Source organism: Ambystoma mexicanum, chromosome 4p (assembly GCF_040938575.1).
Source record: "Ambystoma mexicanum isolate Mex_15411 chromosome 4p, UKY_AmexF1_1, whole genome shotgun sequence".
Classification (NCBI taxonomy): domain Eukaryota; kingdom Metazoa; phylum Chordata; class Amphibia; order Caudata; family Ambystomatidae; genus Ambystoma; species Ambystoma mexicanum.
In genome coordinates, this window is record NC_090927.1 from 1,173,851,704 (window position 1) to 1,173,865,649 (window position 13,946).

The 13,946-nt window shown below is 45.6% G+C and overlaps 1 protein-coding gene across 3 annotated transcripts in view; it reads right to left on the bottom strand.

Annotated features, from left to right (window-relative positions):
- LOC138453708 (solute carrier family 22 member 2-like) overlaps positions 1-13,946 on the bottom strand; it is a 442,975-nt gene that overhangs the window by 337,003 nt on the left and 92,026 nt on the right. The window contains exon 2 of one of the 3 annotated variants that reach the window (XM_069606815.1): positions 9,460-9,563. The exons of the other annotated variants lie outside the window; for them this stretch is intronic. Coding sequence (XP_069462916.1) covers positions 9,460-9,563 — 104 coding nt within the window. The remainder of the gene's footprint in view (positions 1-9,459; positions 9,564-13,946) is intronic. 3 annotated transcript variants of the gene reach the window in all.

Below are 13,946 nucleotides of genomic sequence, written 5' to 3' on the forward strand. Positions count from 1 at the left end.
AACCAAAATGACAGGGGAATATGCTGTGGTGCCACTGAAAGATATTGTGGTTACTGTAAAGCATGTGGGGTACCATGAATGTATGATGGAAGCTGAAGGTAAATCAGGCCCCCACTGGCAAAAAACTGCTGGGTATTTCCGGCACTGGTATTACCGGTAATTCCCCTATGGAGTCCTGTGGAACTCCATGGAATGGGGAATTACTGGTATTCCCGTCGTCTGTAATATACCGGGAATACCGGGATATCAGTCAGCGGAAACAGTAATATCGTTTAGTTACCCCCATTATCTGGTGGAAGAATCGGAGAAAAACATGATCTGCTAGGTAGGCCATCGTCTACATAAACTGCCCGATTCATGGAATTATTTGCGTGAAAAACGCAGATTTGCGCGCCTTTCTGCCCGAGAAACCCCATACTTCAAACAGGGGTTTTCGGGCAGAAAGGCGCGCAAATAATTCCATGAATCAGGCAGTTAATGTTATATCAATATGCTGACTTCTCTGTAGAAGGAACCTTAAAAAGATGACGTTGTACAGCAGGTAGCACTGAAGAACATGCAGGGAGCGATTGTCATATTAGTTTGCATGAAGCTGTTCTAGCACACAAAGACAAACCCCCCACGCCCCGTCTCCTACGAATGCATGCTTTTGCAAAGGCTCTGATGAGGTCTCATAATAATGACCCATGCTTCAAACTACAGCGACTTGGCACAAAGAAAAGTGCTACTTTCTCATGGAGCTAGAATAGTACATTTAGATATACTGTGCCCAGCAAACCAACTTATTGTCAATAACCAAGCAGTTCTCCCTGTTCCTTTCTTCCAAATGTTACTCAGACCACCCAAGGCATGTTTTCTGCCACCCTGAACTCTGACCATGGAAACAATGATTATCTCTGTATCCAACTTCAAAGTAACTTTATTGTTGTTGGCTTTTACCCATGCACATGATCCATAAACAAGGGGGCTTGCAAGACACTGAAGAAAGAGTGCTGGATCCCATGCCCTGGGATTCTTTAGTACATGCCCCTGTGCCAGACTCTGGGTCCCAGTTACAGAAGAGCTCCTGATGGATGATGAGCATCAGACCAGGTCAGAAAGGAGATCCTCATGGCCTGGATGCTGATTGGGCTGCAGTTTTGGGTGCATGCAGATGTTCCCAGGAGCGCGTCTCCAGGGAGGAGGTGGTGTGGGCATGGGGACAACAGAGCACTATGGTGGTAGGATGCCTTTATCTCCATTCAATTATATACATTTTAACTCCAATGAGCTTTTAATTCACAAGCATGAGCGATCCTAGTTGAAAACATTTTTTGGCAGTGTGTCCATTGAGCACCATGCCAAGGCTATATGGGAAAGGCATATACATTCAACTCATACAATGCAATACATTCCACAAAGAACTGCAAATACTGTACCGCAAAACCGCCCTTCCCCATCAAAGAGGCCGAATGTTCTGTGGCCTAAGAGACCCTTTAATTCTACATTTTCACTTCGTAAATCCTAATCATACTATGATTGTATAAAGTGTAACTTATTTACTTAGGACTGGAAGCTCAATCCCCCTTAGCAACATTAAAAGAACCATGAGTGTACTGTTCCTTGTGTCAGCACTCCACCAGTATAAATATTGCATGGGAAGTACAGCAAACATAGACAAAGCCAATCGTTTTGCATTCAGTATAAGCATTTACCAGGCATACACTACTTCCAACTTCTACCATCAAGCAATCACATCACTGGCCAGGAATTGTGAACTTTGTGTGTAAAGTAAAAAAGACCTTTACAGCAGCACCCCACCTCACTGCTCTAAGGGCACAGCCTGCTCTCCAGTAACTAGGGGAGCAGGCACTGTACGCCATTCTGTGTTGTATCAATCAGTACTCAATACATTACTCTGCATGCAGACAGGAGTGTTTGTTATGCAGTCCAGTGACTCGCCTAAGCCTTCTGCCATGCATATGACAAACGTTGGCGATTGGTGGCTGTATCAGAAATCATCCAAAAGAAAAAGCCTCAGATGAAGAGTTGTTGTGCAATCCAGTATGTGCATTATGACAAAGTCCCATCTTTGAGTCTAGTGGTTGTGGACTGGGGTAACCTTGGGGTTGCGGCACAACACCTCCATGATGCCTGCCCCTGAGGGTGTACACTTGGAGGATCCTGCTCATGTACCCAGTGAGTCCATACATATACTCATTGTGTTAGATCTTTTGATAGTCCCAACCTGCCCTTAGCAGTGTACAGGTAAACTACAATCTCAGTGAAACTATCAAGCAGAATGGTAGGCAAGGGTCATATAGAAAACCATCTCACCAGTACTACAGAATAACAGACCGGGGTATGCAATGTGTGGAGCCACCAGTTTATGCATCCAAGGTATGTGCAACAGCGAAACCTGGACAGTCAAAGTCAGCAGCTTGATAGTGCAGCTCGCCTGGGTATCCCTACAAAATATCTCCACCAAAAATATTGCCGTACATATGGACGTTTGTCTTGCCATATGTGATATTTGTTGGGGGGGGATTATTTGTGGGAGCGGGGATTGCGGGGGTGTCCCCCGCACATTGTAAAATAATGCACGTGTTGCAGGGGTGTCCCCCGCCTGGTCCATGGGTCAATATCGCCGCAAAAATATGGCAATATTTTGTTATCGCAATATTTTTGGGGGATATTAACACATAGAATCCTCGCCTGGCAGTCAGGGAACCGTCAAAGTCAGGCAAGTTAAGAGCAGCAGGCTTCAAGTCTCTATCCCAACATAAACAATTCTCACGTAGTAGTGAAAACAAAGATGGAGTGCAGGCCATTTACTAAGTCAGCCTGTGGAGCGGTACAGTTGCAGTTGACGATCTTGTAGTTCAAGGGAGTATTGATATGATCTGATATGATATATGGTATTTATAACGCGCCTATACACAAGTGTTTCAAGGCGTGATACGGCACGGCAGGGGGAACAGAGGGAGGACAAACACAACGATCTTACTAGGCCAAGTGACATTGAGATCGCGCAAGTGCAGGGGAGTGCCATCTGCTTGATTGGTCAATGTTCATCCCCTGCAATCCAAACCCAGCTAAGCACACTTGTGCCCTTAACCAACCCAAACCCAGATCCTTGAACGTATAAAGAGGGGCAATTTGCTACAGGTGGCGTGGAAGTTAGGCGTACGGGAGGAGGAGAGGAGGTCGATATATATGGCATTTTTGCAAGGAGTAAAGTCAGTAGGAGTGAGGCCAAGATAGGTTATCGGGAGAGGAGGAGGGAGAACGAGGAGTGGAGGCACAGAGAAGAGCAGAGTAAGGAGAAAGAAGAACAGAGATGGAAGAAAGCAGTGCACAGGTGAGAGAAAGAAGAGCAGGTGTCGAGGAAAGAGCCGGAGTGGGAAGAAACAAACACTTACAGAGGATCAAGAGGAGAGTGGAGAAGGGGGAGTGGGGGTAGGAGACAAGATGGAACATTTGAGAATGAAAGAGAGAAAGAAAAATATGAAGAAGGGAGAAACCAAGCCAAAGGATGAGAAAATGGAAATTGAGAACGTTAAGAAAGGAAAGCTATTATATGGGGTCAGGAGGCCCCAGGAGGTCAGTAGAGCAGGAGAGGTGAGGTTAAAGAATTAATTATGTGAAAGAACCGGAAAGAGGCCAACAGCTGTGGACAGGGGGGTGAACAGCTGACAGCACAGAGCAAGAGAGAAAAGAACCAAGAAGAGGATGAAAGTGGTGAAGGAAAGGGTAGCGTAGCAAGAAGGGGAAGTTCCTGGTATCTCATTCCTATGTCTAGTCATAAAACAGCGGTGAAGGGTCTGGTGGTAGTCTAAGGCCTGTGCAAGAGAGCAGCCATGTGGGGTTTGTTGAAGGAGTGCATGTAAGAACTGGGCAAGCACATGTGACACAGTATTACTACAGAATATCGCAGACCATCACTGCTCATCTGATGAAGTCCAATTCATAAAGCCCAGTTTCACAGCATATATCTGTGGGGGGATGGGTTAAGTTGATCATAAATGTGTGGGGTATAGGTGGTGGCTGCGGGGGGTTGCCCCACATACATATATATGCAGTGGTATGGGGTCACAAATATAATCAGTATTTTCGTATTCGCAGTGCTTTTTCAATATTTGTACACAGACCCTGTGACAATGGGGTCTGTGACCTGACGTACAACATGCCAACCAAGTGATGGACTGTGCCATTGGTATGGACACTTCCCTCAGAAGAGGGACGTATGGCTTTGCAGATATTGACAGGGCTATGTAGGTCCCCCTCTATCAGCTGTAGAATATGCAGGATTCTATTTGTGTCAAGGAGATTCCTAACAATAAGACCATCTCATGCGGGACCTGCTGGTGTATTTTTCCTTCAAACAAGATTATAATCTCAGTAAGAGTGAGTGTCATGTCTCTACCTTGCTACATTGTGATCTGTGTTGGGTTGGAAGTAGGGTGGGTATTTTTTATCCGCAGGTAATGTATGGGATGCACCTTTGTATTAATTGGCCTCACCTGGCAGTCATGCCTGACACCCTTTCGCAGGAGTTAAATATCTGAGTTATTTCTGCAGTTGAACGCCTCATAATCATGTGGTAGTTACCATATGTGGTAGTTGTATTTTTCAGCATCCAGTATTTATCGTATGAGGTATCGGCCCAAAACTGCATGTGTTAAGTTGACTCAGTACAAATCTGGTTATACTGCATGTGGTACTGTCTCTGGATCATCCAGTCAGTATTTAGAGGGGGTACTGCCTATTTGAATGGTACTACCTGATGCTGTACTTTAGATTTACAGGGTTTGGCAACCTTGAGAAACAGTCAACCAACCACAGATATTGTGTAATAATAAACCAGGGTTCGAAATGGAGGGGAGCTGGCATCTATTTAGCTCCTGCTTCAAGCATAGTGGAGCCTGGTTAGCTGGCGGTAACCCAACATCTACCAGGAGCTACTTTTCGCTCCTAGAGCCAACTGGTGCCTTTCAAACATCTTAAATGTGACAATGGGCCTCATTACGACCCAGGCGCTGGGCTATGGTGCCATTAGCACCATGGTCCATGCCGGTCTCCAGCAAGGTGGATGGCGGAATTACCGCCCCATCACAAGGTTGGCGGGGGCGGTAATTCCCCATTCACCATTTGCCCTTCCCCATTCTGCCCCATAGGGCATAATGGGGATGGGGAAGGCGCTAATTACAGCACCGTAAATTACGGTTGCCGTAATTAGCTCCAAGGTCCCTTAGCGGGTTGGATTTTAACGCCTGCAAAAAGCAGGCGTTAAAGCCTCCAACCCGCTAAGGGACCTTGTAATCAGGAGCTAATGGTTTAACGGCGCTGACGCTCTTTACAGCGCCGTTAAACCATTAGCGCCAGGGTCGTAATGAGGCCCAATAGCTTTGATTTTTTCAGAATGTTAATAAATAAGAATTAGAACACATTTAATACACATTTAAACAAAATGGTTCAAACAAAATAGACAAAGAGTTTAAGGAGCATCTCTGGTAGCTCCTGGTTCCCCTGCGGTAGATCCTGCCTACAGGGTGATGCAGACACCCAGGAGCAGGTTTTAGCTCCTGCTCATTGAATCCCAATTTCGGAGCCTGTAAAGGCATGTATTTTGCCTTGTATCCCGCTTCATTAAGGGATTGTTTGTGTTTTTCATTTGAACATCTGGCAATGCTCTCTTCTCTCAGTCGGAAAATGTGGTCGTCCTCTTGCAAATGGTTTCATCTAGATCGATTTAAAGTATATGAAGTTTTGGATACTGGACCATAAAGGTCAAGTTGAAATTAAATGGCACTCTACTGACAAAATAAAAATCCCAACCTAATACAATTAGACACCATTATGTAGTTCCATGATTCACCTAGAATAGAACTGGGGAAAGTATTTCCTTTGAAACAGACAAAGCCTCCAAAAACAACCCTGACGCACCCACCTAACAAGAAGAAAACTCTGGGTTGCTCAGTAATTTGAACCAACCTTGACGTACTCGACCTCAATGAGACATGGTTCACGGCCAGCTCTGTCACCAGCTTTGACACACTCCTAACCGACGGTTACAAGATCCTTTCCGTGCCCAGGCCCAACCGTGCTGGGGGGGTGTGGCCCTTATCTTCCCTGAGTGGATTCCTGCCACTGTTACTCCCACGCAGACCTATTCCTCTTTTGAATGTCTTGTCTGCCGACTCTCTCTCTCTCCTAGCCATTCCCTTACCGTGGCTACTATCTATCGGCCACCTGGTCAAATTTCCTCCTTCCTCTCCGAGTGGGCAGACCTCTCCTCCTCACTCCTGTCCTCAACCACTCAACTCCTTTTTCTTGGTGACTTCAACATCCACCTGGATGCCTCCTGTCCCCCCTCTGGACTCTTTCACGACCTCTGCGACTCTCTCTCACTCTCTATTCTCCCGCCTGGGCCGACTCATTCTGCAGGGCACACTCTTGATGCCCTGATCTCCTCTGACCTTCCCCTCTCTGTCCCTCTCTCCACTCCTCTCTCCTGGAGTGATCACTTTATCCTCTCCTCCCACCTCACCCTCCCTACCCCACAGGCAAAGCCACCCCCATCACTGCCACCTTCCTTCTCGGTCATCCGACCCATGAAGCGCATGTCAGTTGAGGCTTTCGCTGCCACCTTCTCGCCCCCTCCTCCCCCTTCGGCTGACTCCCACCCTGACACAGCCCTCTCCACTCTCCACTCTGCTATATCTGATACCCTTGATATCCTTGCCCCTGTCATGAGAATCCGCCTGAAGCCCAAAGCCCAAAGCCAAATGTAACTCCTGGTATGACTCGTATCTCGTCACCCTTAAACGCAAGTGCAGGGTGGCAGAGAGGAAATGGCGTGCTTCATGTTCATCCTCCGACAAACTGACCTGTCGCCTGCTCCAAAGGCAAAACCGGCTCTCCGTTCCCACCAAGAAGAGAGCCCTTATCCAAGCCCGCATCTCTGCGGCATCTAACAATTCGGCCAAACTCTTTAAAATCTGCAAGGAGCTGGCCAACCCTGCTGCAGTCTCTACCTCTCCTGTCCCCTCCCAGGCCCTCTGCACGGCACTGGCCTCTCACTTCATTTCAAAAACTCAGGACATCCTGTCCTCACGCTCCTCCTATCACCTCCCCCCCTCTATTCCCTGCCCTTCCTCTGGCTCTTCTACAGCCACCCCTCCTCTCTCCTTCTCTGCCTTTCCCCTTTTTTCTGCTGACGAGGTTTCAAGACAAGTCCGATCTATGAAAGTCTTGTCAAAACAGGTCCACCCCTGTTCCTCCAAAACTATCAAGGACCACATCGACTCCTTGGCTCCTGCCCTTGCTGACTTCTGCAATCACTCCTTCGCCTCTGGAGTCTTCCCATCCCCTCTCAAGCAATCCCTTGTGCGCCCCCTTCTTAAGAAACCCTCTTCCGACCCTTTCTGCCCAGCTAACTATCGCCCAATCTCTATCACTCCCTTCCTGGGCAAGCTCCTGGAGAAACTGGCCATCTCCCAGCTTAATCTCCATGCTGAATCTGTTGGTAGTCTCCATGACCATCAGTCTGGCTTCAGAGCTGCCAGAAGCACGGAAACTGCTCTCCTGAACATCCGTGAGGACCTGCTCTCGAACCTTGACTCTAACATTCCATGTGTTCTCATTTTGCTTGATCTCTCTTCTGCCTTTGATACTGTCAACCATACCATCCTGCTCAACCGTCTCCGTGATAACCTGGGTATCACTGGTCAGGCTCTGGGGTGGCTGACCTCTTTCCTCTCAAATCGACCCTCCCAGGTCCAACTGGGGTCTTTCATCTCTGACATCTTTTTCTCTACATGTGGTGTCCCCCAGGGATCTAACCTCTCTCCCTGGCTGTTCAACCAGTATCTGGCACTTCTCGCCCACCGCATCGCGACTCTCTGCCCTTACTTTCAGTGCTATGCGGATGATACCCAGCTCATTTTCAGGCGTCCTCTTCTCCTTCCCTCATCTCTGACTGTCTTTCTGCTATCCAGGAATGGTGTGCCGCCAACGACCTCTGCCTTAATGCCAGTAAGACTGAGATTCTACTCATCGGCACTCCCACTCCCTCCTTCCCTGCTGCTCTCTGGCCGGCCTCTCTGGGCCCTCTTCCTGCTCCTACATGCAAGGCAAAAAACCTTGGGGTCATCTTCGACTCCACACTCTCCTTCTCTCCTCACATATCCGACGTCTCTAAGAAGTCACACTACCAGCTACACCTCCTCAGAGGTATCCTTCCTTTCCTCTCCTTCCCCCAGAAGATCACTGTCTCTAGAACCCTGGTTCTCTCGAAGCTGGACTACTGTAACAGCCTGTATCTAAATCTGTCCACCTCTACTCTCCGCCCTTTGCAACTCATCCAGAACAGGACTGCGAGACTTGTCCTTGGCCTCAAGCCCAAGGACCTTATCTCTCCAGGACTGAAATTGCTACACTGGCTCCCAGTGACTGCGAGGATCAAGTTCAAAACCCTCTGCATTGTCCACAAGGCCGTCTGGGGCCTTGGGCCAAAATACCTTCAACTCTCTCTTCCTAAATATCTTCCTTCTCAAGCTCTTTGCTCATCCGCCTCCAACTCCCTCAGGGTCAGCCGCTTCTCCAAACAACGAGTTGGGGGCAGATCTCTCTCTGCTGCTGGGGCCTCCCTCTGGAACAGCCTTCCTGCCTCCCTGAAACTTGAGGAGAACCATCTCCGGTTCTGGAAGCACCTCAAAACCTTCCTCTTTGCCTCTACCTTCTCTCCCCCTCTCCCCTGCTAATACTACTGAAACTGCACTGAATCTGCAACTGGGCCACTCACCGTTCTTGGTCCTTGGCCCAGCCACTCTCCCCTGCACTGCCTCCCCGGAAACCCCTGCACTGCGGGACTGTGTCTGTATCCCTACAGCCCTCCTTCCCAGCACGTGTCTGCACTTACCTCGCACTTGCCACCAGCTGGCCCTTGTTATTTATCCTGTATGCTAATAACACTGTACTGCACTTTCCCCTCTCCCTTTCCCCCATGCACTTTTCCCTTCCCCTCTACCCTTGCACTTGCGCAATCTGAATGACACCTGGCCTAGTAGGATCGTTGTCTGTCTCCCCTTGTTCCCCCCCCTGTCTCGTCGCGCCTTGAAACACTTGTGTATAGGCGCGTTGCAAATGCCATATCATATCATATCATATCATATATCATATCATATCATATCAACCCGCAGTTGAAAAGGATAAAATATCCCACTGCACTTTTCACTTCATGGTACTGATAGAGCGTTGACTGTAGAATAATGTCACTATATTACTTCTGCAGAGGAACAAGAAAAGAACCAAACTGCCCACTTTGTTTAAAATAATTTCCCTGACAGGCTGCTTTTCACCGAACGGCGGCCTGTCACGAAACAACGCATGCACTTATTGTGCAACCCAGAAGCGGGTCAGACTGTAGAACCAAAAAAACAGATGTCTACAAAGTGACACACAATTGATCATACATACCTGTCTGCTATGTATCCAATGCATAAGGAGCCCAGAAAAAATCCAAGGTTCACGCATGACTGAATGAGGTCCAACTTCCAGGCATCAGCGCACACAAGGTCAAACTGCAGTGAATGCATGCAAAAAGACATCAAGGTAAGAAACAGCTTGCACACACTGGCTAACTCATAAGCAATTATCTTTTCGCCAGAAATGGAATGATGTTTGCGGGTTAGGAGGGTGAGATAGGAAGTCAGGGGGAAAAGGTTTTGATTGCCTTGCTCCAAACTGCCCTTTTGTACAATAATTGCCCATGTGGACGGAGAATGCAAGGAGGAATCATTTAATGCTCTGCTGGGACTCCAAAGACTATCCTCCAGAACCAGCATTCTGATCCTTGCAGGATTGGCCTGGATTCCTATGGACAATACCTTCTTTTTCTATGAATGAAAAAAATGCCAAATCCACAGGAAATGCAATGTCGGCAACATGCCAGTTATGATGAAAGCCATAATTAAATGCAAGATATAAATGCTAATAATATTCAAATTTGGCAAACTAGACATGTTCCTTGTGCAAAGGTTTTAGGAGCACATATTCAAGTCCCCTAGAGCGTAAATGGAGAGGCAAAAGACAGGCGTAACAAAGTTATGCCTGTTTTACCGCCTCCATTCACACTGCAGGGGATCATTGTTTTTGAATGCGGAGGCAGAATGATAGTTACGTTTCTGCCTCCTGTTTCCCCTCCACCTTCAAAAACAACTTGGATTCATGCCAGCATATGATTTTCATGCTGCCGTAAAACCAATGATTTCTCATGCAATATGCCTGATTTTTTCACAAGCAAAAAGGACACTGATTCCATAGGAAAGAACTCATTGTAAACACCAGCTGCCATGCATACATGGCAGGCAGTGTTTACTCTATTTGCACTGCAGAGTGCAAAAAAGAAGTGTAAAGAGTCCACCATCTTTTTACACTTTTACGACAAGAAGCAAAATTAGCTCATTATTGGTCATTTCTATGCTGGGCTGGCTGAACCACTACCCCAACAGTAGTTTCTAACTTCTGACCTAAACTTATGGTTCCTAAACTCAAAGCCAGCTAGTACAACAATTAATGTTAATTAGTCAACAGAGCTTGCACCACACAATAATTATACATACACTATATGTACCCAGCATAACATATATATAAATACATATATAGATAAGGATGAATGCAATTATCTGCATTCCAAACATTCATCATGACCACTATATACTTCCTCCCAAAAAATCACAACAGTTTACAGAAACCACCAGGTAGGCCGAGCGCCACATTGAAAGGGGCTCTATTGGAAAATACATCTAAATATGTTTACTAGGTCCTCTTGCCATTTGTATCAACTCTCCCTTAATACCTGAGGGATACCAACAATTTTCTTTGTAAGATTAATGGTATCCTTGGGAGACGGATTTCATATTTGCTACACTAGACACAGTTCCGCTCTACACGTCCACTAAACATGGAAAAAAAGCCTACTAATATATTTTAAATACCAGGTCTTTGAATTATCTACAGCACAGTATTATGATCAATCTCTGCCTAACCAATAACATATTTCTCTTCAACAATGAATATTTCATGCAACTCCAAGGCACTGCCATGGGTACAATCTTTGCCCCTCCTTTTGTGAACCTTTTGATGGGCTGTTGGGAAAGGTGTGTTGTATGGACAGGAGACAATACCAGGTACACTGACAAAATAATTCTCTGGCTTCACTTCATCAATGATCTATTTGTTATAAGGCAGGGGAATGAAAAAGATTGGTAAGAGTTTGTGACGGTTTTTAATCAAAATCAATTGAATTTAGAATTTACATAGACCCATAGCCGTGACTCTATCATTTTCCTTGATGTAATGGTGAAACATGATAAAGAAGAATTAATTACGGAACTTTACAGGAAACCCACAAGTCCAAATGTAACTTTATTGACCGCCAGCAATTATCCCCCAAGCTTGAAGGGAGCATCCCCTATAGGGAATTCATCAGAATTTGACGCAATTGTTCCAAAATTGAATCTTTTGATTATGAAAGTAGAATAACAGTGCAAAGATTTAAGAGTAAACAGTATCCAAGGAGAGTAATCGAACAGGCTTATATTAAAGCTCAGAATTTGAAAAGAGATTCTCTGCTGCTCTCGACTTCAACTCTAATGAAAACTGAGGAAAATGAAGCAGTTCATCTAATTCTGCAACACATTTGGCACATTTTGCATCGACATTGGCAAGTCTTGAGACTTGATGAAAACCTTAAACCATCTATAGGGGACAGAGTGAATATTACATTTCGTAAATCTTTATCAAAGACTCTGGTGTCCAGCTATATGTACACAGAAAAATAGAGTCATGTGACAACGGACTCAGTGAGTGCACTCCAGGGTTCTATAAATATTTTAAGTGCAAAGCGTGCCAAATATTCCATAACCCAGTTAAGTTATAAGCATCTGATTCTTGAACATGAAATTAATCTGTATTCTAGAATGTCATGCAACACTGAATTTGTTATACTGAATTTGTTATACATGTATTGATTTGTGCATGAGAAAAATGGTAAATTGGCAGCACCATCGGAAAATGAAAACTCTGTATTTTACAACACATAAGAGCCATTAAGAATGCTGAACCGTCATATCCAATGGCCAAACATTTTCAGGAGAAGCATGAAGGCAGGCAGCAAAGCTTTGGCTTTTTCGGAATTCACAATATAAAAAAGAAATCACATAGTGGAGGAGATCGTGAATTACAGCTGCGACAGTTAGAAACTCGATGTATCGTGGATTTTGACACAAAAAAAACAGCGGCCATAATTTGGATGAGGAATTTTATACATTTTTGAGAACATGACTCGGTTTTAGATACTCTACTTTCATGTCATAGTAAAGTGATTTTCCTTCATGTGTTTCTTAGGTTAGATCTCACCATCACCAGTACCATTGGTTCATCTGGTATTCATTGCTGTGGGATTGATTATCCCTATCAATGTACTAGTCATATGCATTTTGAATAGATTGGTTATCCTGATCAATGCATCAGTCATATGTAATTTGAAAGTATGTGGTGGTTAAATGTTCTCGGTCTTGGATCTTCAAATCAGATTTATTTTTAAGGTGTTTGCTTTTATGTAATGTGGGGTTTTGGAAAGCCACTTATATTCCAATGAGCAGAAGATTGCGCAATAGATAAGAGCAAGGCGACTAATATAAGTCACTAAATATCATGAAATGGTTTTGCCAATGCATGTTGTTCAATCATGTCTAAGATGTTTTAAGGGACAAATAATTGCCAGAGCGTCATTCAATCATATGATTGAGAAGGACTAATCCTGATTAGGGGAGTTCCACTCTGGCCATTTTTATATTGACATGTATTGTGGCACTTTAATGTCAGCCAGTAATATTCATGCAAATAATAATGTAGTAGAAAGCATTCCATGAACAACTGATGGAGTCCAATGACAGTATCGCATTTGCACTTTGGTCAGAAACTAAGATGAGTTTTGGGGGAATCAGGCTGTAACACTCACCTGATTCCCGTAGAGGCGCCAGTCTTGACTGGGCGTATACCGTATCTTCAAAGGTGATGTGTAACACACGGCTGGCTCTTTGGGCTGGACCTCTGTGCACTGTATGTCTGGCTCGAAGGGTAAGATGTCTGCAGATAGAAAATGTGGGATTAATGAACTGGGTTATTGAATGTCTCTCTCTTCTTCCCTTTCTCTTCTCCTGTAGAACCCCAAAGGTTAACGCTCTCACCTTAGGTAAGTGAACGCCGTGCTCTCCATCTGCCTCAAGGCAGGGTGCTGTAACCAGTTTCTTCACTGGATAAGGGGAGCAGGCCTCTTGACTTCAGAGGACTGCTGTCCGTCGTTTACTGCACGAACGGTAAGTTTTGAGTAATTCTAATGTCTTTAAAGTCTTTAGTAATGATGTCTCTTGTTTTGCAGGGTTGCGGCGATGGCGGATGGCGGGCTGAAGTGAGTTGAAGATGGAGCCCGTGTGATGAATAGAAGCGCCTGGAAGCACGTAAGTAAGCGCTTGTTGCCTGCTTCACGATGCGCTCTAACTGTCTTTTTATTTTGCAGGTACAAGTTCGGGGCGGCTGCAGGGTGCCGGAATACCCACTGGGTTGGATGTGGAAAGGAGTAATGGCACGTGAGTATTAAAGTTCCCCAATGTCTTTAAACGCACCTTGTTTTGTCTTTCAGATGCGGGATGCAGCGCCGAAGGCCTCCGGAGCGTGCGAAGAGTTGGTAAGCTTTTGTCTTTCAGATGCCGGAATGCAGTGTGAAGACCTCCGGAGCGCACGAAGAGTAGGTAAGCCTTTGTCTTTCAGATGCCGGAATGCAGCGCGAGGCGTTGGTGACAGCCGATGGACCAGGTAAGTGAAGAGATGTCACTGAAGACTGTAATGCTAACCTGTTCTTTCTTGTCTTTATAGGTGTTGCTGAAGACTGGATTCAGAAT